Consider the following 26,695-nt stretch of genomic DNA (forward strand, 5'->3'; position numbering starts at 1 on the left):
TGTTTTTTAGCCACTAAAATTATTTTTGCAGCTGTTCACTCTTTCTGCAGATACTGGCTTCAGGCTCCTGTCCCCCTCCCATGATTCCGGCTTCAGCTCCTCTTACCGAAAGTTCCCGCCGGTCAAAAGCCGCTCTTCCTGGTACATCAGCTGCTCTTTCCCAACCTCAGCCCCGTGCTGTCTCTCCCCACTATCCGGAGAGGAGGCCTGGACTTTCCCACCCTCCCTCCCCTGCGGCTGCTGCTTTCACTTCCCCAGTCCCTAGCATCCTCAGCTAGATCTCAGGGAGAGTCTGCTCTCTGTAAGAAGTCTTATTGCTTTTATTGTCCAAACCCTTAGTTCTTGTTTTGCCTCTGGGTCAGGCCTGCAGGAGGAAGTGGGCAGGGCGTCCAAGTCCCCATCTCCCACCAGAGCCTGTCGGTACTCGTGTGGAGTGCAGCGCAGGAGCCAGGCCACACAGCCGTGGGTGGGCGTGGGTTTTAGCTGTCCTGGTGATCTGTGGCCAGCAGAGCAGGGGGGTGCCGGTGCTGCACCCCATCCCTCAGGTCTCTCGGTCCCGGCCCGAGGTGCAGGTGCCGCTGTGCCTCCAAGCTCAATGCAGCTCCTCGGCCTAGTTCTCCAGCATCTGCTCGCAGGTTCGGGCCACGTCACTGAGCTTGAGGCGTGCATAGTCTACCCGCTTCAGAGCCATCTGACAGTCCTTCCTGGACGAGTAGCTGGAGCCCTCGTGGGGCTGTCCTGTGGCCACCTGCGGGGCAGTTACACATCAGTGGGGCACTGCCTCTGACCCATCACCCCTCTAGGCAGCAGATCCCTGAACTTCTGTTCACCTGATCCGTTCAACGGAAGCGACAACAAGCACTTCTCTAAAATTCATGAAGGATCAGGTAGGATAACGCAAGGCATCTAGCACACCTTAAAAATCCGTGAACGCCGGCAGCCGCTGTTAGCGACTGCACGGTCTCTCAATCTGTCCCTTTTCTTGGGGTGCAAGCACCTGGAACCTCTTGCCCCAAGGACAGGGTCCGGAGGCTTCAGCGCGGCCTGTACGACCTTTCCCAGGCTCTCATCGCCCCAGTGGCTCTCCGGCCTCCACCCTGCGAGGTCGGCCGCGCTGCCGTTCATTCCTTCATCCCCCTCCCCACACGCACCTGGGTGAGGTAGCGGATCTGAGCCGACAGCTCCGCCTCCACGTGCTGCACCGAGGCGGTGAAGGCTGCCGCCTGCCGGTCGAGGAGCCGCTCGTTGGTTTTCTCTTTGGACAGCTCCAGGATCACTGTCCCTGCAGGGGTGGGGCCTGTCAGGGACGCCAGGAGAACCCCGCCCCGGCCCGCCCCTGGGCCACGCCCCCCCGGGAACCCCCGCCCGCCGCCGCCGCCGCCGCGCAGGCGCACAGCGTCCCTCCCGCGCCGCGCGCCGGCGCTTCGGTCAGTGTGTCAGCGTGCCGCTTAGGCTCGGCTCCGGCTCGCTCCCCAACCTGCATTCTGAAGGATGGCACCAATTTCCCTTTCGATGTCTTCCAGGGCGCGCAGTCGCTCGTTCGCCAGGCTATAGGTAGCCATCGTCCCTCTGGGAAGCCCCTACGGATTTTTTTTCCTTAAGCGAAGCGAAACGCAACGCTTCAGCCCGGAAGTGACTGACGGCGTGCACCTGCGCAGAGAGTGCTCTCTAGTGGACACTACAATTCCCAGGATGCTCAGCGCCGCCTGGCCCGTCCCTGTGCAGTCACTGAACTACAACTCCCAGGTATCCTGCGCCTCCGCCACGGGACCACCTGTGGTAAGAGGCGGTGTGGATTATTCCTCAGGCTGAAGACTTTCAGACCTCGCCACCTGCTTGACACTGGTCCATATTTAATTCATTCTGCAAGAACTTGTGAGGGTGTTTAGGGTGCTAGGTGGTGGTGGGGGAGTCCTGGGGTATTCCTCCCGGCTGTATAGCCATGCGCCCTTTGCCCACGCTGCCCGGGGAAAGCTTGACCGTGGTGTCTCCTCAGTGTACCCACCTGACCTGAATAGAGGCTGCTGACACTCCGGGATGCCGACTCCTCCCTGTCTTTCCCCCTTTCCCTTCTTGGTTAGCCACCTCGCATGGGCCTGGGAATAGGGCGATGGTTGAGATAGCCGCTCACGTGGTCGCGGGGTGGGTGCACGGTTAGAGGTACGGCCGGTGTGCACCGCACGGGGCACGGACTCGGGGTTCTTGGAGAAAGGGCTGCTGAACGGAGCAGCCGACTGAAGAGTGATGAGAGGGCGGATGCAAAGCGGGAGGCATGCAGATGAATGGAGATAAGTTAAGCTTGACAGTTCTAGCATTTAACTTTGTCCTTCACTAAATCCTGATAAAATAACAATAGGGTGTCTGTTTTTAAGACAGTTTCTTTTCTTTTTTTAAAGAATTATTTTATTTATTTGAAAGAGTTATAGAGAGAGGTAGAGCCAGAGAGAGAGAGAGAGATCTTCTGTTCTGCTGGTTGACTCCCCAGATGACCGCAATGGCCAGAGCCAGAGCTGTGCTGATCCAAAGCCAGGAGCCAGGAGCTTCTTCCGGGTCTCCCACGCAGGTGCAGGGGCCCAAGGACTTAGGCCATCTTCTACTGCTTTCCCAGGCCATAGCAGAGAGCTGGATCGGAAGAGGAGCAGCTGGGACTAGAATCAGCGCCCATATGGGATGCCAGTGCTGCAGGCTGGGGCTTTAACCTACTGCGCCACAGTACCAGTCCCACAATAGGGTTTCTTTTTATTTATTTTCATTTTATTTGAAAGAGAATTTCCATCCATTGCTTCACTCCCCCAAATGCCCACAACAGTTAGGGCTGGGCCGGGACGAAGTCAGGAGCCTGGCACTCAATCTGAGTCTCTCATGTCAGTGGCAGGGACCCATATATTGGATGCATCATCGATTGCATTAGCAGGAAGCTGGAACTGGATGCAGAGCCAGAATTTGAGCCCAGGCAATCCCCTGTGGGACGCAGGCATCCTAAGTGTTTGTCTTAACTGCTGCACGAAATATCCACCCCATGGTATTTTAAAAAGAGGTCCAAGTGGGGCCGTGTTGTGGTACAGCGGGTGATGCTGCTGCCTCCAACACCGGCATCCCGTATGAGCACCAGTTCCAGTCCCGGCTGCTCCACTTCCTATCCAGCTCCCTGCTAACCACCTGGGAGAGCAGTAGAAGATGGCCCCAGTACTTGGGCCCCTGCACCCACATGGGAGACCCGGATGAAGCTCCTGCCTTCAGCCTGACCCTCCCATCCATTGTGGCCATTTGGGTAGTGAACCAGTGGATAGAATATCTCTTTTCCTATTTCTCTGTAACTGCCTTTCAAATAAATAAAAATGAGATCTCTCTCTCTCTCTCTCTCTCTTTTTTTTTTTTTTTCTAAAGAGAGTCAAAGGGAGAAGAGTTAATAGGTAAAGTTTAGGTAGAAGCTGGAAAACGGGCCAGCTGGTCAGTGATTTAGCAGTGAAGTGCTAGCTAAGCCAGCCTCGGAGAAAGTGTAGAAGCAAGCCAATTTACCCTAGAATTACAGCATCACGGACAGCTGGGGAGAAAATGGCTGTAAAATTAGGAAGATGATTTAAGGCAGCTGGACTGCCAGCGCTCCCTGATGCATCTGCTCTCTCCTAGCGCTGTGGATGCCGGACAGTCCTCTGTTGAAGATGGAAACAGGGTTTTAGCTTGGAGGACACCTGGGCGAAGTTGAGGGCAAGCGTTTCTGTAAGGACCGCAGAGGTTAAGTGGAAGTGCATCTACTGAGTGGTAGTTTATAGAACTCTGTCAGCCACTGGATGTCTCTTCTGTGGAGAATTTGAAAAGTCAAAGACCAAAGGATAGTAACACCAGGGGCTCTCCAAGAAAACAGTTAATCGGTCAGATCGCCTCAAAGTGAAACTCACATTTGGTAAGTCCCCACTGTGTGCATGGAACTTCTTAGCGCTTCACTCTTACATATGAACAGTTACCAAAGAATTTCTAGGTATTTGAAGAAACTTTCTATATTAGTCAGCTTTTTGTTGCTTTAACTAAAACATGTGAGAGAAGGCTCTTAGGAATAGGAAGATTTCTGTGGCTCACACGTGGGGAGGTTCACAGTCCAAGACTGGGTGGCTGCATTGGTCCGTGTCTGCTGAGGATGATGGATGGCAGGATGTGTGCCGAGGGAGGGTCACGTGGCAAACCAGGAAGCAGAGAGGGACGGGAAGCTTGCCTGTCTTCACCCACCCTTCGTGGTATCCTTGTAAAGCCACCAGGATTTAGCTCTGGGGCTCTACGCCCACAACTAATGTGATCTCCTAACTCACCAAGGCCCCTCTCTCAAATACCATAATTGGGTTAAGTTCTCCACAGTCCATTAACATGAGACTCTGGGGTTCAAGCTCTTGACACAAGGGGACACTTCAGGGGACACCCAAACTATTATACAGACCATAACACTTTCTAACCTGAAATACAGAGACCAAAATAAAAGGGAAAAAACACCATTTGAAGCTCTTAGATAAGAGTTATTATAAAAAAAGAGTTGAAGCCAGGGCCTGGGTTGTGGCACAGCAGGTTAAGCTGCCGCCTGCAACACCAACATCCCATATAAGTACTAGTTCCAGTACTGGCTGTTCCACTTCCAATCCAGCTTCTTGCTAATGAGCCTGGGAAAGCACTGGAAGATGGCCCAAATGTCTTGGCCCCTGCCACCCACATGGGAGACCTGGATGGAATTCTAGGCTCCTGATTTCAGCCTGGCCAAGCCCCAGCCATTGCAGCCATTTGGATAGTGAACCGGCAAATGGAAGATACTCTCTCTCCCTTTCTCCCTCTCCCCCCACCCCCATCTGCCTCTTACTCTTTCTTAGTAACTCTGCCTTTCAAATAAGGAAATAAAATTTTTTTTCTTTAACTGTTTTTAAAATTATTTTTTAAGGAATACAAATTTCTCAAGCACAACTTTAGGAATGTAGTTATTCTTCCCACCATATCCGCCCTCACTCACACTCCCACCCCTCCTCCTCCTCCCTCTCCCCTTCCCAGTCCCACTCTTCATTAAGATTCATTTTCCTTTTTTTTTTTTTCTTAAAGACTTATTTTTATTTACTTGAAAGAGTTACAGAGAGAGGTAGAGAGAGAAAGAGAGAGAGGTCTTCCATCCTCTGGTTCACTCCCCAATTGGCTGCAGCGGCCAGAACTGAGCCTTATCCCTAGTAAGGAGCCAGGAGCTTCTTCCAGGTCCCCCACGCGGGTGCAAGGACCCAAGGACTTGGGCCATCCTCTACTGCTTTCCCAGGCCATAGCAGAGAGCTGGATCGGAAGTGGAGCAGCCAAGACTTGAACTGGCACCCATATGGGATGCTGGCACTTCAGGCTGGGACTTTAACCTGCTGTACCACTGTGCCACCCCCAAGATTCACTTTCAATTAATTTTGTACACAGCAAATCAACTCTGTACTAAGTAAAGATATCAACAGACACACACACATGCACCCCCCCCCCCAAAAAAAAAAAAAACTGTTTGAGACTAGTTTTACAGTTAACTTTCATAATACAACTCATTGAGGACAGAAGTCCTGCATGGAGAGTAAGTGCACAGTGACTCCTGTTGTTAATTGAACAATTAACACTCTTATGTATGATGTCAGTGATTACCTGAGGCTCTTGACATGAGCTGCAAGGCTATGGAAATCTTTTGAATCCATAAACTCCATCAGTATTTAGACAAGGCCATAAGCAAAGTGGAAGTTCTCTCCTCCCTTTAGAGAAAAGTACACCCTTCTTTGATGGCCACTTCTGTCTGCTGGGATCTCACAGAGATCCTTTGTATAGAACATTTTTTTCCACAGTGTCTTGCCTCCCAATCCTGAAATGCTCTCACGGGCTTTTCAGTCAGACCAGGAAGCCTTAAGGGCTGATTCTGAGGTCAAAGTGCTGCTTAAAGCAATTGTCATTCTATGAGTCTGCTGTGTGGATTACTTCCCATGTTGGAACATTCTCTTTTTAAATAAAATTTTTTGTTTTTGTTTTTGTTTTTTGACAGGCAGAGTGGACAGAGAGAGAGACAGAGAGAAAGGTCTTCCTTTTCCGTTGGTTCACCCTCCAATGGCCTCTGTGGCCTGTGCGCTGCGGCCAGTGCACCATGCTGATCCGAAGCCAGGAGCCAGGTGCTTCTCCTGGTCTCCCATGCAGGTGCAGGGCCCAAGCACTTGGGCCATCCTCCACTGCACTCCCGGGCCACAGCAGAGAGCTGGACTGGAAGAAGAGCAACCGGGACAGAATCCGGCGCCCCTACCGGGACTAGAACCCGGTGTGCCGGTGCCGCAGGCAGAGTATTAGCCTATTGAGCCACGGCACCGGCCTTTAAATAATTTTTTAAAGGTTGAAAAGAGAGCACACTTGAAAAATCAATCTTGAGAGAAGGAATGAAAAATCTATCCACAAGAGTTTGGAAGAGGGGCTGGTGTTGTGGTATAGTGGGTAAAGATGCTGCCTGCGGTGCTGGCATCCCGTATGGGTGCTGATTTGAATCCCTGCTGCTCCACTTTTGATCCAGCTCCCTGCTAATGGCCTGGGAAAGCAGTGGAAGATGGACCAAGTCCTTGGGCCCCTGCACCCATGTGAGAGATGTAGATGAAGCTCCTGGCTCCTGGCTTTGGCCTGGCCCAGGCCTTTCCATTGTGGCATCTGAGGAGTAAACCAGCAGATAGGAGATCTCTGTCTCTCTAACACTGACTTCCAAATAAATAAGCAAATCTTAAACACCCTCCCCACCAAAAAAAAAAAAAAAACACTTTGGAAGAGGAATTGTGGAACTCTTCTAGCAAGTAAAGCAAAAGAAAATGAATGGCATATAGGAAAGAAAAGAAAATCAGAACCAGTCCTAGTCCAGGAGGCTTAATTCTAAGGGAGATCACAGAGAAAATTAAGGTGAAGAAAGGCTTTGTGCTGCAGGTAGCATTATGCAGTGGGTTAAGCTGCCACCTGACACCAGCATCGCATATAATTGAGTTTTGGCTACTCTGCTTCCAGTCCAGCTCCCTGCTAATGTGTCTGGGAAAGTAGCGAAAGGTGGTGCAATTTGTGGGCCCCTCCTACCCACGTGGGACCTGGTGGAGTTCCAGGCTCCTCACTTTGGCCTGGCCCAGCCCCAGCTGTTGTGGCCATTTGGGGACTGATGGAAGGTCTTTTTGCTTTTCTCTCTCTCTCTCTCTCTCAAGATTTACTTACTTATTTGAAAGGCAGTTACAGAGAAGCAGAGAGAGAAGTATTCTATCTGCTGGTTTACTCTCCATATGGCCGCAATGGCCAGAGCTAGGCTGATCCGGAGCCAGGAGCTTCCTCTGGGTCTCCCACGTCAGTGCAGGGGCCCAAGGACTTGGGCCATCTTCCACTGCTTTCCCAGGCCACAGCAGAGAGCTGGATTGGAAGTGGAACAGCTGGGACTGGAACTGGTGTCCACATGGGATGCTAGCACTGCAGGCGGCGGCTTTACCCGCTACGCCACAACACAGGCCTCATCTCTTTGGATCTTCCTCTCTTTCTGTGATTCTGCCTTCCGAATAAATAAATAAATCTTTATAAAAGTGAGGTGATTTGTGTTTCTAGATATAAAAAGCCTATCAAATGCCCTATGTAATGGAAGAAGATAAGACACACACACACACAAACACACACAAATGACTTAGAAAGCTCTCACAAAGACTTCCAGAGAAAATGACCACTTACTATGGATCAGCCATCAGAATGGGGTAGGCCTCTTAATAACGCTCCATTTGGGAGACAGTGTAGTGATGTCTGTACATTTGGGGGAAAGTATTTTCCAATCTAGAATTCGGTACTCCAGCTTTTGTTAGGATGAAAGCTAAAAACCAGTGACTCAAAATAGAGCTTCAAGTTATTGGAAATGCAGAATCTCAGTTCTCACCTTGGATACACTGAATCCGTATTTGTATTTTATGATCTCCAAGTGGTTTGTGTGCACAGTGAAATCTGAGGAGCACTGCTGTAGGGTATTGTTGTTTGCATTGTCTGAGCTGGATTGCTCCCATCCCTGGGCTGCTCCTGGCAGGAAGAAGGGAAGAGAACATGTGGAGGAGGCGGACCTGTCTCACAAGTCCAGCTAGGTAGTGGCCATGTCATTTATACTCAATTCCATTGAAGAAAACTTGGTCGTATGGTCTCATCTAACCCTAGGGTTCTGGGAAAGGTGGTCCTCTTCCAGGAGACCAACTATTTTCTGTCTCTGCCATGGCAGAGAAGATTTTAGGGGCTGTCAGAGGCTCACAAAGCCAGACCCTCATCGATGAAGGTAGGAGAAAGACATCTCGATACCTTTAAGATTTTAAGTTTTTTTCTCCTCGGGGCTGACATTGTGGTGCAGGTGATTAAACTGCTGCTTGGGACACTGGCATCCCTTGTTGGAGCACTGGTTCGAGTCCCAGCTGCTCCACTTCCCAACCAGCTTACTGCTAATGTGTCTGGGAAAGCAGTGAATGATGGCTCAAGTACTTAAGCCCCTGCCACCCATGTGTAAGACCTAGAGTTCTTGGCTTCTACCTGGCCCAGCCCTGGCTGTTGTGGCCATTTGGGGAGAGAACATGTAGTTGGAAGGTCAATATAATATCTGTTTCTTCTTGTCTCTCCCTCCCTATTGCTCTGCCTTTCAAATAATTAATCTTTAGGAAAACTCAAATTTTTTTTTCTCCTCTGTGCACCCATTCTTGGCAAGTTATTCAAGTTAGGCTATAAGATAAGGGATCCAGGAACTAAGGCCATCTACTCATGAGAGAGGTGGATGGACACCCCAGGGTTATGACCGAAGGGAATCAGGCCAGTAGGCACAAGAGTATTGTGTTCAGAGGGATCCTGCAGAGATTTGCCCACCCACAGAGGTGAAGGAGATGAGTATATGTTTTGTTTTGAATGCATTGAGAGGATATGGTGACCTTTGGATGGTATAGGGCTGAAGTAGTGATAAATTCAGAGAATAAAAAAATTTTTAAGGGACTGGCACTGTGATGTAGTGGGTAAGCTGCCGCCTGCAGTGCTGGCATCACATACGGGTACTGATTCAAGTCCTGGCTGCTCCACTTCTGATCCAGCTCTCTGCTATGGCCTGGGAAAGCAGTAGAAGATGGCCCAAGTCCTTGCTCCCCTGCACCCGTGTGGTAATAGCTCCGGCTATTACCGCCATCTGGGGAGTGAACCAGCAGATGGAAGACCTTTCTCTCTCTCTCTAACTCTGCCTTTCAAATAAATAAATAAATCTTTAAAAAAAATTTTTAAATGGTAGTTATTAATGGAAAACAAAGTTGTGCAAGAAGAGACACATGATTCAGCTCAAAATAATTAAATAGTGACTATTACTCTAATCCCAAATGATATCATTCTCTTGGGAGTATGGTGTGGAGAAGAGGGGAAAGTGTTCCATGTTGGGGCAGGGGCAAAAGAGAGCTGAATCTTCACTTATGTGATAGGAAGCCGGTGGATGATTCTTAAAATCAAGAAGTAGCAAAATAAGCATCTGAGGTACCCGTGTGAGGCACAGCAGTGTGGACGCTATGTGGGATGCCTGCATCCCATAGTGGCATGCCTAGGTTCGAGTCCCAGCTCTACTGCTTTTTGTTTTTTATAAGATTTATTTTATTTATCTGAAAGAGAGACAGATCTTCCATCCACTGGTTCACTCCCCAAACGGCCATGGCAAAGCCAGGCTGAAGCCAGGAGCCAGAAGTTTCTTCTGGGTCTCCCATGTGAGTGCAGGGGCCCAAGGACTTGGGCTATTGTCCACTGCTTTCCCAGCTACATTAGAAGGGTGCTGGATCAGAAGTAGAGCAGCGGGACTCGAACCGGTGCCCAGATGGGATGGCAGTGCTGCAGGCAGCAGCTTAACCTGCTACACCACAGCACTGCCCCCCACCCCCAGCTCCATTTCTAATCCAGCTTCCTGCTGATGTGCACCCTGGGAGGCAGCAGGTGATGGCTCAAGTACTTGGGTCCCTGCCACCATTGTGGGAGACCTGGATTGACTTTTGGGCTCCTGGCTTTGTCCTGGCCTAGCCCTGGCTATTGCAGGCATTTGGGTATTGAACCAGTAGATAGAAGATCTCTCTATGTTTCTCTGCCTTTCAAATAAATAAAAATAAACACAATATTTTTTAAAAGGGAGATAAAAGTAGTTGCCTCTGAGGAGAAATAAATCAGAAGAGGAAGGGTCCACTTTTTGTTCTGACAGCTCTTACAGTATTGTCTCATTAAACTCTGTTCATGTCCAACTTTGAAAGTAAAAAGTAAATAAGAAATGAAAAGTGAGAGAGTAGAGATATACAGGAGGCCTTCCAGGGGCTGGTGCTGTGGTGTAGTGGGGTAAAGCCACTGCCTGCATTGCTGGCATCCCATATGGGCGCTGGTTTGAGTCCTGGCTGCTCCACTTCTGATCCAGCTCTCAGCTATGGCCTGGGAAAGTAGAGGATGGCCCAAGTGTTTGGGTTCCTGCACCTATATGGGAGACCCAGGGGAAGCTCTTGGCTTTGGATTGGCCCAGCTTTGGCTGTTGTGGCCATTTGGGGAGTGAACCAGTGGATGGAAGACCTCCCTCTCTCCTTCCCTCCTCCCTGTCTCTCTGCCTCTGCTTCTCTGTAACTCTGTCTTTCAAATAAATAAATCAATGTTTTTTTTTTTTTTTTTTTAAAGAGGTCTTCCAAATTCACGGAAAATGTGTATCCTGAAGAAACTGGATTTCAAAATTCTTTGCCATCAAAATAAGCTTATGTTTTCATTCAATTTTTCCACCTTTTTTATTTCTTTCTTTTTTTTTTTTTTTGACAGGCAGAGTGGACAGTGAGAGAGAGAGACAGAGAGAAAGGTCTTCCTTTGCCGTTGGTTCACCCTCCAATGGCCGCCGCGGCCAGCGCGCTGCGACCGGCGCACCGCGCTGATCCAATGGCAGGAGCCAGGAGCCAGGTGCTTTTCCTGGTTTCCCATGGGGTGCAGGGCCCAAGCACCTGGGCCATCCTCCACTGCACTCCCTGGCCACAGCAGAGGGCTGGCCTGGAAGAGGGGCAACCGGGACAGAATCCGGCGCCCCGACCGGGACTAGAACCCAGTGTGCCGGTGCCGCAAGGCGGAGGATTAGCCTAGTGAGCCGCGGCGCCGGCCTCATTTTTAAAATTTATTTATTTTTTTTTAATTTTTCATTCATTCAAGGCCAGGAGGCAGAAGCTTCTTCCAGGTCTCCCACACAGGAACAGGGGCCCAAGCACTTGGGCTATCCTCCACTGCTTTCACAGGCTATAGCAGAGAGATGGATCAGAAGTGGAGCAGCCGAGTCTCAAACCGGCGCCCACATGGGACGCTGGTGCTGCAGGCAGCGGCTCTAACCACTATGCCACAGCACCAGCCCCTTTTTTATTTCTTTATTTGAGAGGCAGAGCTCCATCTGCTGGTTCATTCCCCCAAATACTTTCAAAGCCCAGGGAGCCAGGAACTCAATCCTGGTTTCCCACATGTGTGACAAGGAACCCGACTCCTTGAGCCATCACCAGCTGCCTACCAGGGTGCACATTAGCAGGAAGCTGAAATTAGGATCAAGTCTGGGACTCAAGCCCAGACACTCATATAGGATGTGGATGTCCCAAGCCGGGTCTTAGCTGCTGTGCCAAAGCCCAACCCCCTTCACCAACTTTTTGAAGTTCCTTTGTACTTCATTCTGCAAGGCCTAAGAGCGTCCTTTGGTTTCCTCCCTCGTCTCTCCCTTCCCCCTCCCTTCCATGGAGGGAGCCATGTGTGGTTTACTTCCCGTGGCGGTAGAGCCGGGAGAGAGGTTGAAGAGAGGGAGGTGGTTTGATCAATCCAGGTCTCAGAGGAGGCGGGAGGGGAGAGGTCTGAACACAGGCAGGGGGATTCACTGTGCGGGAGAAGGCATGGCAATCTTGATTGTGCAGGAGAGCTGGTGTCGACGCCAGTGTTGATCAGTAGAAGGTGGGAGACTGAACTCACTCTGTATTGCCTAATCTTTGTGAAAAACAGCAGACGTCCCTGTGAGAATAAGGAAGGGAGAAAACTAGTGAGGGTGGGAGCCAGAGAGAGTTGTGACCAGAGGGAGGTGGACAGGTGATCAGGTGTGGAGGGCCCAGGTGACGGTGGAGACCACAAATTCTTAAGCAGCCACAAATCCGTGTTTACTGCCTGTTACCGTGTTGGCACCTGGGATGTGTTGGGGGATTATTTGTTGGATGAACGCATGAGGGCTGTTTTGATTTCTCTCTATAGTGTGCGTGTGTTTCCCACCCCTACCCCGTTGGTGTGGAGAAAGTGGGGGGTATTTGGACAGATCCAAGGGTACGGTTTGAGAGGGGACATGGGAAATTCATGGGAAAATGAAATTAAAGATGAGTTTAGGCCGGCACTGCAGCTCACTAAGCTAATCCTCTGCCTTGCCGCGCCGGCACACCGGGTTCTAGTCCCAGTCGGGGCGCCGGATTCTGTTCCAGTTGCCCCTCTTCCAGGCCAGCTCTCTGCTGTGGCCAGGGAGTGCAGTGGAGGATGGCCCAAGTGCTTGGGCCCTGCACCCCATGGGAGACCAGGAGAAGCACCTGGCTCCTGCCATCGGATCAGCGCGGTGCACCAGCCGCAGCGGCCATTGGAGGGTGAACCAACGGCAAAGGAAGACCTTTCTCTCTGTCTCTCTCTCTCACTGTCCACTCTGCCTGTCAAAAAAAAAAAAAAAAAAAAAAAGAAAAGAAAAGAAAAGATGAGTTTATTTTGGTGGAAAAACAAGTAAAATCCATGCGTAGGCTCTTCATAATACCCATTTCCTGTGAATTTTTTTTAAAAATTCAATGTATTTATTTGGGGGAGAGAGAATACTCCTACCCAGTGGTTCACTGCCCAAATGAACTGGAGTCAGGAGTGGAGCAAGGTACTGAGTTCAGGCACTGCAGCGTGGGACATGGGTATCTGAACCACTAGGCCACATACCTGCCCCGTTCACGAACCTTTTTTTTTTTTTTTTTTTTTTTTTTTTGACAGGCAGAGTGGACAGTGAGAGAGACAGACAGAGAGAAAGAGAAAGGTCTTCCTTTTGCCGTTGGTTCACCCTCCAATGGCCGCCGCGGCTGGTGCGCTGCGGCCAGCACACCACGCTGATCCGAAGGCAGGAGCCAGGTGCTTCTCCTGGTCTCCCATGGGGTGCAGGGCCCAAGCACTTGGGCCATTCTCCACTGCACTCCCTGGCCACAGCAGAGAGCTGGCCTGGAAGAGGGGCAACTGGGACAGAATCCGGCGCCCCGACCGGGACTAGAACCCTGTGTGCCGGCGCCGCAAAGTGGAGGATTAGCCTAGTGAGCCACAGCGCTGGCCATGAACCTTTTGAAGACGCTTATGTTAGGCAGGGAGGACGAGTTGAGTTGTGCTCATGACAAAGAGGTTGATGTGACGATCTTGACCTATAGGCTGGGAAGAAAAGGAAGTGTGAAATTGTAAGAAAATAGAAGGGCCTAGAGCTTTGTGACAACAAAACAAACCAAGGAGCCATTAAGGAAAGATCACATTAAATTAAAAAAAAGTGAGGCATCTTTAAAGATAAGAAAGGAAGAAAATGTTTTCGAACTAGGTAAAGGTAATGCTTTTACACATATAGGGAATGTGCTAAGCATCATTGAGTTATATATTTTAAAACGAGAAACTAGATCCAAATTCAAATGGTAGGGGCCAGTGTTGTGGTACAGCAGATTAAGCACCATTTGTGACCCCAGCATCCCATGTTGCAGGAGTTTCTTCTGGGTCTCCCATGTGAGAGACATTGCTGGCACCCCATATGGGTGCTGGTTTGAGTCCTGGCTGCTGCACTTCTGATCCAGCTCTCAGCTATGGCCTGGGAAAGTAGAGGATGGTCCAAAGTAGAGGAGTCCTTACTGCTCTGCTTCTGGTCCACCTTCCTGTTAACACACCTGGGAAAGCAGCAGCAGATGGCCCAAGTACTTGGGCCTCTGTCACCCATGTGGGAGACCTAGATGGAGTTCTGGCTTCTGGTTTCAGCTTGGACTAGCCCTAGCTAATGCAGCCATTTGGGGATTAAACTAGTGAATGGACTATATCTCTCTCTCTTTCTCTGTATCACTCAGACTTTCAAATAAGTGAATCTTAAGAGACATAAAAAACTGGGTATGAAAAAAGGGCTGATTTCTTTAGTATATAAAGTGCTCTCAAGGGGCTGGTATAGTGGCAGGCCAAGCCACCTCCTGCAATGCTGGCATCCTACATGGGTGCCAGTTTGAGTCCTAGCTGCTCCACTTCCTGTCCAACCCCCTGCTAATGCACCTGGGAAAGCAGCAGAAGATAGGCCATGTGCCTGGGCCCTACACCCACATGGGAGACCTAGATGAAGCTCTTGGCTTTGGCCTGGCCCAGCCCTGGCCTCCGTGGCCATTTGGAGACTGAACCACCACATGGAAGATCTCTCTCTCTCTCCCTCTCTCCCTCTCTCCCTCTCTCCCTCTCTCCCTCTCTCCCTCTCTCCCTTTCTCCCTCCCTCCCTTTCTCTCTTTCTCTCTCCCCCCTCCTTCTCTCCCTCTCTCTGTAACTCTTTCAAATAAATAAATCTTTTTTTTTTTATTAGAGTACACTAAGGAAAAGGAACACCATTCAATAAATTGGGTTCATCCTCACTTACAGAACAAAAGATGCTATTTAAAAGTAGGATAAGGGGCTGGTGCTATGGCATAGTGGGTAAAGCTGCCACCTGCAGTGCTGGCATCCCATATGGGCGCCAGTTCAAGTCCTAGCTGCTCCACTTCTGATCCAGCTCTCTGCTATATCCTGGGAAAGCAGTGAAAGATGGCCCAAATCTTTGGGCCCCTGCACCCACATGGGAGACCTGGAAGAAGCTCCTGGCTCCTGGGTTCAGATTGGCCCAGCTCTGGCCATTGTGGCCATTTGGGGAGTGAACCAGCAGATGGAAGACCTCTCTCTCTTCCTCTGTCTCTCTGCAACTCTGCCTTTCAAATAAATTAATAAATCTTTAAAAAAATAAATAAAAGTAGGATAAGACCAAAAAACACCTGCTAGATGGTAGCAGTCAAAGAGCCACTCACCCTCTTTGATCCAGCAATGCTACTTTGAAGAATTTGTCCTCCAGGTAGATGGCGTATATGTAAAAAAAAAATCCCCATATCTTCAAGGGTAATTACTGTAATACTGTTTGAATTAGCAAAAACAGGTGACATTCTATATCAGTAGGAAACTGGTAAAAAAAATAAATGAATTGGTGGTGGAAAGCTGTTCTTTAAGAAAATGTGGTGGGTCTGTATGCATTAAGGAATTATCGCTTAAATACACTAGTAGCAGGTGGGTGCTTGGTGCAGTAGTTGAGACACCTCTTCGGGTGCCTGTACTCCCTATCAGAGTGCCTGGTTTGAGTCCTGGCTCCTCTGATTCCAGTCCAACATGCTAATGCACACCCTGGGAGGCAGCAGGTGATGGCTCAAGTACTTGGTTCCTTGCCACCCACCAGGGAGACCCAAATGGAGTTCCAGGATCCTGGCTTTGATGTGGCCTAGTCCTGGCTGTGGCGGGCATTTGGGGAGTGACCAGTAGATGGAAGATCTCTCTGTATCTCTGCCTTTCAAATAAAATGAAAGTAAATGATACCTATGTATACATTTTAAAGATGTATTTACTTGATGGCCGGCGCCACGGCTCAATAGGCTAATCCTCTGCCTGCGGCGCTGGGACCCCAGGTTCTAGTCCCGGTTGGGGCACCGGATTCTGTCCCTGTTCCTCCTCTTCCGGTCCAGCTAAAAAAAAAAAAAAAAAAAGATTTGTTTATTTGAAAGGCAGAGTTACAGAGAGGGAGAGAGAGAGAGAGAAAGTCTTCCATCTGTTGGTTTACTTCTCAAATGGCCACAGTAGCCCGGGAGCTGGGCCAGGCCAAAGCCAGGAACCAGGAACTCCGGTCAGGTCTCCCATGTGGGTGGCAGGGACCCAAGTACATGGACTATCATTTGCTGCCTCCCATTAGCAGGGAACTGGATAGGATGTGGAGCAGCTGGGACTTGAACCAGAGCTCATTTGGGTTGCTGGCATTGTTGGCAACAGCTTAACCTGCTGTGTCACAGTGCCGGTCCCAAATAAATGAGATTTTAATAAAATACTATATTAGGGGCCAGCATGGTAGCATAGCAAGTAAAGCTGCCGCTTGTGATGTTGGCATCCTAAATGGGCACTGGTTTGTGTCCCGGCTGCTCCACTTCCAATCCCACTCTCTGCTCATGGCCTGGGAAAGCAGTGGGAGATGGCCCAAGTTCTTGGGGCCCTGCCACCCACTTGGGAGTCCCGGATGAAAACGATGCTTGGATGAGTTGGCACGCAGACTAAAGGCCTGGGTAAGCTGCCCCGGTGCCTCACCAGCCTCATCTGCTATCTCTGTCCCTCCTCTTCACACATGATGGCGCTGTTGTCCAGGGTGCTCACCCCTGCAAAGTCCCCAACTCCTGCTCCTCTTTCAATTCTCCCCCTACAGGTCACGTGCTCCAGGGGCTGTTCCTCTAGTGCCGGCCTAGGCCACAGCCCACCTCTCGTGCCTTCTCAGAACTCCTGTACGTCTCCCTCGGCACACAGACGCTGTAATTCAGTCACTAGGGCATGATTTCATGCTTGTTTGGGTTCCACTGCTGTGTCCTTACACTGACTGGCAGGCACGTAGTAGGGACTCACGTGAAAGAAGGAACCTTAAGAGAAAAAGGATAGACAGGTTGGGCTACAGAAGTAAGAGATAAGTCCCTGGGGTGTGGCCGACTCCCTCCAGCTCAGCCTGGGGCTGTTGCCAAGCCTGGGGAGTCCCCAGTGAGTGTCACAGGAGCTGCTGTCCCTGGGACTTGGGCCCAGGGCAGCCTTACTCTCGGCTGCCTGAAGCCTTGGCTTCTGTACTAGAATGGAAGTCCCAGACTCCACGGCGGGGTCACGTGGCCTCTGGCTGGGTGAGACCTGCAGATGTGGTCCCAGTAAGCCCCAGGAATGGGCTGGCCCAGCGAGCAGATGGAGTGGAAGCGAACACGGTCATGCATTGTCGGCTGCCCTGCCCAGCTCTCGCAGCCCCTGGTCGGCAGGGCAGTTACTTATTATTTCCCCTGTAAAATGACTAAGTTTACTTTGTGGCTTTACCAAGCAATACACTTGCGTTTGGACGGACCAGATCGAGTCTCATTGTTTACCTTGGAACACAGGCTCAGCACAGTCATTCACTAAATACTTACTGAGAGGCCGTGCGTCGGGTGCCCTGGGGGTGCAGGAAGCGCCCAGATGAGCATGCCAGACGCGCTTTATCCAAGGCAGAAACACACACATGTACACTTGTGCCTATTAAAAGGTTTATTTGCTTCTTTATGCTCAAGAAACAAAGCGACAGCCTCGCCAGCCCCTGCCCCCACCCCAGGGTCTTGTTTTGGAGGCACGGGAGGCAGAGTGACGGGAGGGGAGGGGCGTGTTGGTGTGAGGCCGAGTGCGGGAGTTCTTTCTCCCCCTTCCCCTCCTATCACTTCTCTGTTCAGTGCCCTCCCTCTGAAAGATGTAGGGATGAACTCAGCCTGCTACCCGTGGAGGGCTGGGGAAGCAGAGCTGTGAAAAATTAATGCCCACTTTGAACAGGAGATGGGTCCAGTGCGTATCTTGGGTGGGGGGATAGGGAGAGGGGGTTGGGGATGGTTGAGGAATGCTGGATGGAGGGGAAGGGAAGAGAGGCCGGGCCACCCTGCCCCCGCGACAGTGGGGGTCTTGGTCCAGCCCTTCTTCCTAGCAGAACTGGTCATCGTAGTCATCATCCTTCATCCCTTTCAGCCGAAGCCTGGCAAAGTCCTCAAACACGATGTCGTCATCAGTGGCATAGCTTGGCGGGAGAGAGGGGGACACGGAGTGAGGCCACGACACTGCCCTCAGCACAGGGCAGTTTTAGAACAGGCATGGGACCCATGGGACCAGCGGGGTTCGCAGGAAGGGACAAGGAGGGCAGTGAGAGGCAGCCGCACAAGGCTCAGTCATCTTAGCATGATGCTTCAGACTCCCTCCCGCCAAAACATGAAAAAAACTTGAACCAGAGCTCATCTGGGTTGCTGGCATTGTTGTCAACAGCTTAACCTGCTGTGTCACAGTGCCGGTCCCAAATAAATGAGATTTTAATAAAATACTATATTAGGGGCCAGCATGGTAGCATAGCAAGTAAAGCTGCCGCTTGTGATGTTGGCATCCTAAATGGGCACTGGTTTGTGTCCCGGCTGCTCCACTTCCAATCCTACTCTCTGCAGTGGGAGATGGCCATCCTAGGTTAGCTGTCTAGAGGGGGTCAGTGTGAAAGGGGGTGGGGATGAGTTTCTTACTTGGTATCAAATTCGATGAGGTTGGTATCCACAGGGACATCTGTTTCGGGAACCACTGAGGCAAGGGGGAGACGGGGAGGTGAGTGGGTGCTGGCAGGACCCATTTTCCCCACTGGCCCTCCTTCTGGAGGCTTGGGGTACATGGTGTGCTCACCTGACTGGGGTCTGGGCAGGGTGATGTGGTCGGGGGGCTTGGGGTGCATCAGGACAAAAGGCAGCTCCACAGAGACATCCCTGCCAGGGGGTGGGGGGGACCATGACAGTGAAAACGATGACAGCGATGCCGATGCCACAGAGCCACAGCACGCCGTCCCTGCCCCTCCCAGGGCTCCCCCGCCACTCACCCGCCTCGAGACACCACCAGCTTCACCTTGACCCTGTAGGACACCAGGATCCCCAGCACCTCCTTGTTGGCACCCTCCTTCACACTGCAATTGGGGACCCGAGACTTGGGTCACGGCCCGTTGCCCCATCTCCTGGCCCCACCTTAGGATGCCTCCAGGATCTGGGCAGGACTACAAACTCGCAACATCCACAGGCCAGACCACACCCAGCATCCACCTGCGCGAGCCCTCCTGTGGCTTGCTCTCTCTGTCAGAGACAGAGTCCGTCGGACCTAACAGCCCGGCACAGTCTCGCTCTCCATCAGCCCCTCCTCCTCCTCCTCTCCTTGCAGCTCCTTCGAACCCTGCTGGCCCGCCAGCTTGCTGTGTGTGCAAAGGCGCCAGTGGGGCTGAGCTCCAGCCCGTGGTGATGCTGGGGACTCCAGGCTGCCCCCGCCCAGTGGTGCCAGGGTGCCTCGCAGTGGCTGATACACCTGCCCAGTTCTGCTTCCAAGTCTGGGCCTGCACTTTTCCTCCCCTGCTGCCTCTGGTCTTTATTCAAAAGTTACCTGTTAGGAGGCCTTCCTAGCCCAAATGATCACACCCTGCCCCTCCACGCTTTCTATCTCCCTCTGCCTGGCTGTTCATGCTTGTCAGGAAGCCTCCGCCTAGAACAGCAGAGACCCGGCTGGTCACCGTCCTGGCCTGCAGGGGGCGCCCCTCCCGCGTCCTGCACTCACATGGTGCTGGAGGCCAGGTTGGTGTCCTCATGCTTGAGCTTCCCGTCCAGGGCGAGGCCACGTTTCTCCCGGTTGTCACTAAGCAGCGGGGTGATGGTGTACACCTTACAGAACGTGGAACTGGGAGACACCTGGTCGCTGTGAGCGGGGTGAGGGCCAGAGAGGAGACTCTTGGAGGGCCAGGCTGGGGCAAAGCGCTACCTCCTAGCCCCAGGCAGCATCTCCCGGTCACTTCCCTTTGGGCACAGGTCACAGGGGAGGAGGTCTGGGCTCCACCTGCTCATGGGCAGGAAGAGCGTGGAGCCAGCTGGCTGCGGAGGAACCCCCTTCTCGGTGGAGACAGTTCAGGAGGGACTGCACCCCCCCACACACCTGACACTCGCCCAGGCCTCGCCTTCTCCCCCTGACACTAGGACCCGGGGCTGTTCTCATACTCACTCCTGCTCGAGCTGGGCCACGGGACACTTGTACTGGGCAGTGCTGAAGAGGCAGATGTCGGCGTACTGTCTCACTGTGGGACGGGCGAGGTCAGGCAGTGCCACAGCCCCGGGCCCCGCCCCTACTGCTGCCACGCCTCCCAGGCCAGTCTGGGGCAGCATGGACTCTGTGCACCCCAGTGGGTCTCTCAGGCTGGGAGATGGCCTGGGCCGAAACTGCAGCAGCAGCCACGGAGTCAGTGACACGCGCCTCCCCCAAGAGCCCCTGGCAGCCCCCACCTCCTACCAGAGACTTTGATCTTCTTGACGGTCTTGGTGGAGTTGTTGGTGACATGGACATTGACATTGAGGGGCTCCCCGTGGTAGTACAGCTTTGGAAGGGAGAGTGCCCTGTGAGCCCCGCCTGGGCCTTCACTGCCCCGTTCTCAGCGTGCTCCCAACAGAGGCACACTGCTGTCCTCCCCCAAAGCCAAGCCCACAGAGCTTCTCCCCCCACCACTGCGGCCGCTTCTGAAAGCACCTCTACACCTGTGGCTGGCTCCCCCCTCCCGCCAGGGTCTGGCCTGCTCTGTGGCACCTGCGCCGCCCCCTCGCACCCCACCTCCTTGTCCAGGGAAGCCTCAAGGTGCAGGGACCGGTCAGACATGAGGAAGTGGCGTGTGGTTTCAGCCGAGGGCTGGGGGCCGGGCTTCTCTGGGGCAAACTGCACTTTGCGGATTACCAGTCGCACAGAGTTCCTGGGGGGCGGGGAGGAGCAAGTCCTCAGATCCCTGAAGTCTGCACCCACCCCCTAGAGGGGCTGGGGCAGGGGGGGCTGCAGGGAGCAGCGAGGGAGTGGTTCAGCCATGGAGGAGGCTGCTTCCCTCACCTTTTGTGGCTTTTCTCTTCTAGAGATTTGGCACAGAAGGCTCGAATCTCGAAGTCTACCCCGCAGGCCTGGGGGGTGGGCAGAAAAGGCAGCCTCTTACACAAGGCCCCCGCCCCCCCCCCACTTCTCTCCCTGTCCCCCCTCTTGGGCTGGGGTGCTCCTGCCCCTCGTGGTCCGAGGAGCACACAGGGTCTCCCTGCTGTGCCTCCCCCGGCACCTGGCAGAGGCTTGGTCATGGCAGTGCACGGGCAGGTCAAGAGAGCAGGGGGCAGTGACCCCACGGTGTCCCCATTCCCACAGGGGACAGTTCCCTAGCAAGCCACTCCTGTACCTTCCCCGTGTCCTCTGGTCCCGGCTGCAGCGTGACGGAGCAGGGCAGGTTCTGGGGTATCTGCAGCAGGGGAAAAGGGGAGGCTTCAGCCCCCCTAGAAAAGACCCCAAACCTTCCTCCCAATCTCAACATCAAAGGCTGGAGGAAGGGAAGGGCCCCAGAGAGGAGGCCAGGTGCAGGGCTTCCTGGATACGGGATGACTGACGGAGGTGGACCTGTCCGTGACAGGCACCTCCCTGCCCCTGCCCCTGCCCCACCTGCACACACTTCCCAGGTCCCTTGCCCTGCAGAGGGGGTGGGGCATCCTCACTGTGAAAAAAAAGGGGTGGGCATGCTGGCCCAGCTTCCTCAGCAGCCGCTCCTGCAGGCGGGTGGGGGGCCGGGGCGGGCTGGGCGTTGGCGGGAAGGCCTGGTAGGTGGCGATGAACAGGTCTTTGCGGAAGGACAGGCCTAGCACATCCAGGTCTTCGCGGCCATAGCGGAAGGCGCAGGTGAGGGTCACAAACACTGCAAGGGAGGGTGGGGGGTGCGGTGAGGAGCACCCCGTCCCAGGAGACTGGCCCGGAGCCCGCTCCCAGCTTCCGCCTCAGCCCTCCATCTCTCTGGGGTACCCTCCGATGCCAGCCCATGCCACGTGGGCCAGTACCTTTGCGGTCCTTCAAGTAGTCAGGGTCCACGAGCACCACGCCATCTGGGGAGGGACACAGGGATCACTGTCTGACTCACTCTCGGGGAGCGAGCAGCCCCTTCCTCGCTGGGGACACTTACCGACGGGGTCCACTTTGTCCAGGTGGTCGACAAAGTCCCGCTTGCCCAAGTACACGGTGAGCTGAGGATGTCAAGGGGTCACAGGGAAGAGTGGAGAGCATGGTGACAGGGCGTCCACCCCTCCCCCAACCCCGGGGCGCCTGCCCCGGGCTCTCCAGCCTGGGCTTTCTCTAGTTTTCCTCCCAGCGCTGTTGAAGGGTGAGGGCGCTGGGGGTTCCCTGCTGCCCAACCAACTTTTGGGCTATTTTGCTGCTCCCTAACCTCTCATCACACCTGTCTACCAGCCAGGTGTGTGTGTAGGTGTGTGTGTGCGCGCGCCTCCGCAGGGAGGACCAGCTGGTTAGATTTCAGCTGCCAGCCTCCAGGGTGCCCCAAGGAGCTCTGGGATAAACAGACCATCGCCTGGGGGTGGGGTAGCTGTTAACTTTTCCCAGCCCCAGGCCCTCTGGGTTGGCTCCTGGGACAGCTACAGGTACAGGGCTGGCTTCTGGGCTCCTCCCCTTTGGCCTTGCTTAGGGACCCAGGCTTGGCCCCAGCAGCCTTGTGGCCAGGGACTCCAGGAGGGAAGGAAGTCAGCTCGGGGCTGTCACAGGAAGTGGGGAGCTAGGGCCGGGGATGGTCTAGGGGCAGACCGGGCCCAGGGAGGGTCAAAAGGTTGGATCAGCAGCGCGGGAGACTCACCTTGCAGTTGGGGCTCGACTTCTTGAAGACCCTAACAAAACAGAAAGGGAAACCCCACTGCCTCCCTCAGACTCAGCAGGGACCCCAGACCAGGACCGTCCCTGCCGAGCCCGAGAAGCAGAGCGCGCCCTGGACTCGCAGGGGCTGTGCCCTGCGCTGCCCCCTCCCACTTCCTCCCTGGCAGTCTTTTATACACCCGGCAGCCCCTTGAAGCCGGTTGCTAGGGCAAACGCCCCTTCTCTTGTCCTAGGTCCACCCTCGCTAACCCCCCTCCCACCATGGGAATGGCTTCTGGCCGCTCCAGGAACCACCCAGGCTCTTCCCCAGGGGCCTTCCCGCGGGGGGCACTGAACGGGGAGGTTGTGGTTCCCTAAGACCTCACTGTCTTTCCATCTGGTCTCCAGCTCCACGGAGAGCTCGGCCTTGGCCTTTGTCCCGCCAAACAGTTCCTACCAGAGGCACTACCCAAGGCTGACCCCGCTCCCTGAACTACCGACCGGCCCTGTCTCTGGCCTCAACAGCTTCAGGTCCTATTTGTCTTTCAAGGCAAGCAGACGCAGTCCAGGCCCCAGACCCTCCAGTCTCAGGGTTCCTGTCACATCTTGTTTATGTTTCGCTTGCGGTGTGATAGCACCCAGAGCAGTTAGCGGTGCCTCCTCTGCCTCCCTCCTCGCCCTGCGAAGCCTCAGAGGCCTCGTTCACCTCGGCACACCCGGCGCGGCAGCCACCGCACGCTGCAGAGGGTGATTGTGGCTAACGTTTTCTGCGTGACTGTGCCGTGCTTGGCACCGTTCCAAGTGCGTGATCGCAGTTAGTACTCAACAGCCCAGTGGTGGGCCCCCAAGAGCCCTATTGTACGGGTTGGGGAAACTGAGGCAGGGAGCGGTCAACTACTTCGTCTAAGGTCACAGAGTAAAACAGAAGTCCGACACAAACTGAGGCAGGCTGGCTGTGGGTCTCAGCTCCCAACAGCTACACGGTTACACTGTCTATCTCTGTAGTGAGCACTGACAGTTTGTTGAGCCGAAGGGCATTTTTCTTCCCAGCTGCTGAAACTATCTAAGCCTCATCAGACTCTGGAAGGGGAGGGACGTGTCTGGCGACCCCTGCTCTGGCCACGTGTGGGCCTGTCCTTGGAAGCACCATCTAACTCCTTCTAGTCCATTCTGCTCGGCAGTGCCCGCTGGAAAGGGTCCCAGAGAGGAGAAACTGAAGGGCTGCCGCCTGGCCCTTCCCTCCTTCCCCTCCAGCACCCCGGTGTCTGCTCCAGGAACTCCACTTGCCCCTTCTCCCCAGTGCAAGCTGTCCAAAGGTCATATGGCAAAGGGCTTAGCAGCCCCTGAAGTTCCCCAGTCACTAAGCTGTCAATGAGGGGGCAGCCAGCATGAGCACCCTACCTTCTGCCCATCCTGGGTTGGGAGGGGGGGCTGACTGCTCTGGCATCATCCAGGCTCTCCCTCCCCTTTGCTTCTGGGTCCCCTCCTTGCCCCAGCGTTTCTACCCAGCAGGGGCGCTAATCAGTTGGCCAAGAGGAGTGTGGCTCTGGGGCAATTACCCTGGAGCACCTGCCCTTTGGATCCTAACCTGGCCCCCTCCTGCCAGGGCAGGGAGGAGCAGCGTGTGCGTGCTCAGGCCGCCCAGGGAGACAGTGTGGGGATGAGCAGGGAGGTGCCCGGTCAGGGTGGGGGGCAGTGAAGCAGATGCCCCTTCGCGCTTCCTGCTATTCTCTCCATTTCCTGTGGCCCAGAATTTGATGGGGGTGGAGGGAATTATGCCAAGTCAGCAGCCCTCCTTTGGCCCATCCGTCCCCCACTCCCTAAACCACATAACGGAAACTGGGGGCCTCCTCCAAGTCAGTGACTTCTCCCTTCTCTGAGGGTGCTTAGCCCCTAATCCAGGACACCCATCTTCCCTTGCTGCGCTGACCTCTCCCTGATAGTGGTCTACTCTACGCTCAGAAGCCGAAGCCTGGGTTCTCCTACTCAATGGGTGGGGTTGATGGGATCTTGTTTTGCAGTTCTAGTGACAGCTCAGGACCACTCATGAGCCCCTCCTGGTTGAGACAAACAGCCCCAACCTTTTCTTTTGCTCCTGCTCCCCTGGGGCCCCGGCATTCACTCCCTGCCCCCTTGGGGGTGTTGGGTCACAACAGGAAGTGGATTTTGGTAGAGACCAAAAAAGAGAACTCGGGGTGTCCGTGGAAGGAAGGAGCCTCAATTGCACAGAAAACATCCGGGGAGTGGATGCGTGGCTCGGGGCAGACCCTTCTCCCCCGCGCCCTGGGAAGGGACGCGGCGCCCAGCCTCGGGGAGGGTCGCCACGCACTCTGCTCCCTCAAGATGAAGCTGTTGCTCCTGGCAACCCACGGGAAGGCAGAAGTTTGGAAGCGGAGCCGCCCGGTCCTTGGGACAGGTGGGGGCAGCCCTTCTGCTGTAGGGTACTGGGCAGGTTTCCCTCGGGCTCCGCACGAGTCTAGAGGGGGAATCCCCTTCCCAGCATCCAGCCTCCTGGGACGCGACCCTTTGGGACCGGCCACCTGCTCCTGCTTCCTCCTACATCGCAGCCCGCACGCGAGAACCCCTACATCCCTGCGAGGACCCCCGAGGCCGGTTTCTGGTACCCTTCAGGCCTTGCTCTCTGCAAGGGCCCGTGCATGCGCCCCCACTCACCCCAGTACCCTCGAGGACCTAAGCGTGGGGCCCCGATGGCTGCCCCCTGGGGACCCAGGCGTCCAGCCCCCAGCTTTCCCTCCCCGGTGTCCTTGTTTGGAGACTATCTCGGCACCAGCCCCGAGCCGCAGCCACCCATATCCCGCCGCGCGGCCCCACCTCCCTTACCTGGTCCCCGGTTTCTCCCCCATGGTGCGCGCGCCCGCCGCCCGCCCGGTTCGGGGCTGGCTCGCAAGCCTTCTCGCCCGCTGCTAGGTCCTGCTCCTCCCCGCGCCACTGCGCACGCGCGTCCTCCGCTCTGTCTCCTCTTCCCCCTCCCCTGCGGGCCCCTCCTCCGGGCCTGGGGAACCGGGGCCAGATGCGTCAGCCGGATCGCGCGCGCCGGGCGCTCCCGCCCTCTCCTCACAGACTCGCGCGGTGATTGGCTCCGCCTCCACCCTCTGCGCTCCAGTCCCCAGGGGAGCCCTTCCCCCCGTGCGCGCGGTCCCTTCTCCCGCTTCTCCCGCCCATCTCCCCGCCCTTCCGCAGATCCCTGCAAGCGGATTGGGCCGCTCCAACGAGGCGCCCGCCCTTCAGGAGATTGCAGCCCTCGGATTGGCTCCTGGCATCCACAACCCAGTAGGGGTCTCCTCCCCTTTGTTTGCTTTCTCGGTGGAGATGGGGGCTGCCGGGGTGGTGGGGGCGGTGGAATGAACTCAAACAGTCTGGGCTGGAGGGTGAGGGGATGCACACGTGGGTGAGCCGTTCCAGTTGCATGATGCCTGCTAGGGTGCGCGCCGCTCCTCGGCTCATCCCAGAGCTTGCGGTTTCCTTAGGCCCGCCCTCCGGCTTTGTTGCGGTGTCTCAGCTCCCCCTGGTGTCTGTCTTGGATTTGTGCAGGGTTTCTAATGTCAACGTCTCCACCCGCCGGTCCCCGCTAACATCTATCCATCCATCATCCATCCATCCATCATCCATCCGTGCCCCCACACCCCGGCCCCATTTTGTGCCAGACGCTGAGCAGAGCCCTGGAGACACGCATGAGTGATCGCGGCCCCTGGCGTTCTGGTCCAGTCGAGGAACACGTGGACAGGTGTCATGAGTCCAGGAATGCTATAATAGAGGGCTGACTCAGAAGACAGAGCAGCTCACTGCGCTCGGCAGGCTGCCCAGAGGAAGGGAAATGTGAGGACGCCAATTCCGAAGAACGGGCACACGTTGAGCAAGGGCGTTCTGAAGGGAAAGCTAGGCGAGGCGAGGCGAGGCGAGGCGAGGCGAGGCGGGCACATCCTGTCCCGCAGGCAGAGGGGAAGACTGGGGCGGCGGGCCCGCCCCGCAGGAGGACACGTGGAACCCGGGCCGGTTTTTTAAAGCCGTGGAGTGTCACGATGAGAGTTCTGTTTTTGGAGATTAATCCTGGGCATTGCGGAGGGTAGGAGATGGCTGAGAGCGGGTGGGAGAAGAGGGGCCGGACTGGAGGATCATTTCTGGGGCTGTCACATTGGACCTCAGGGAGGATGATGGATGATTGACATTTCTGGGCTTA

The 26,695-nt window shown here is 54.5% G+C and overlaps 2 protein-coding genes and 1 long non-coding RNA gene across 3 annotated transcripts; 1 reads left to right on the plus strand and 2 right to left on the minus strand.

Moving 5' to 3' along the window:
* Nucleotides 1-298: 298 nt before the first annotated feature.
* MED11 (mediator complex subunit 11) lies at nt 299-1,634 on the minus strand. Its single transcript, XM_070061299.1, has 3 exons — nt 1,478-1,634; nt 1,152-1,282; nt 299-748 (listed from the first exon to the last, which is right to left on the minus strand). The coding sequence occupies exons 1-3, from the start codon at nt 1,560-1,562 to the stop codon at nt 611-613; spliced, it is 354 nt and encodes a 117-aa protein (XP_069917400.1). The 5' UTR covers nt 1,563-1,634; the 3' UTR covers nt 299-610.
* Nucleotides 1,607-7,572, plus strand: LOC138846197 (uncharacterized). Its single transcript, XR_011383640.1, has 3 exons — nt 1,607-1,746; nt 3,631-3,904; nt 6,026-7,572. It is a non-coding gene; the product is annotated as an uncharacterized lncRNA (long non-coding RNA).
* A 9,762-nt stretch (nt 7,573-17,334) lies between these two features.
* Nucleotides 17,335-25,495, minus strand: ARRB2 (arrestin beta 2). The gene is made up of 15 exons (XM_002718823.5): nt 25,339-25,495; nt 22,502-22,532; nt 21,821-21,881; nt 21,699-21,743; nt 21,363-21,559; nt 21,053-21,112; nt 20,722-20,789; nt 20,455-20,590; nt 20,140-20,224; nt 19,855-19,927; nt 19,417-19,554; nt 18,698-18,781; nt 18,508-18,587; nt 18,354-18,408; nt 17,335-17,866 (listed from the first exon to the last, which is right to left on the minus strand). The coding sequence occupies exons 1-15, from the start codon at nt 25,359-25,361 to the stop codon at nt 17,773-17,775; spliced, it is 1,230 nt and encodes a 409-aa protein (XP_002718869.1). The 5' UTR covers nt 25,362-25,495; the 3' UTR covers nt 17,335-17,772.
* Between the last annotated feature and the right edge of the window lie 1,200 nt (nt 25,496-26,695).

The sequence above is a fragment of the Oryctolagus cuniculus genome, chromosome 17 (genome assembly GCF_964237555.1).
Source record: "Oryctolagus cuniculus chromosome 17, mOryCun1.1, whole genome shotgun sequence".
NCBI classification, from domain to species: Eukaryota; Metazoa; Chordata; class Mammalia; order Lagomorpha; family Leporidae; genus Oryctolagus; species Oryctolagus cuniculus.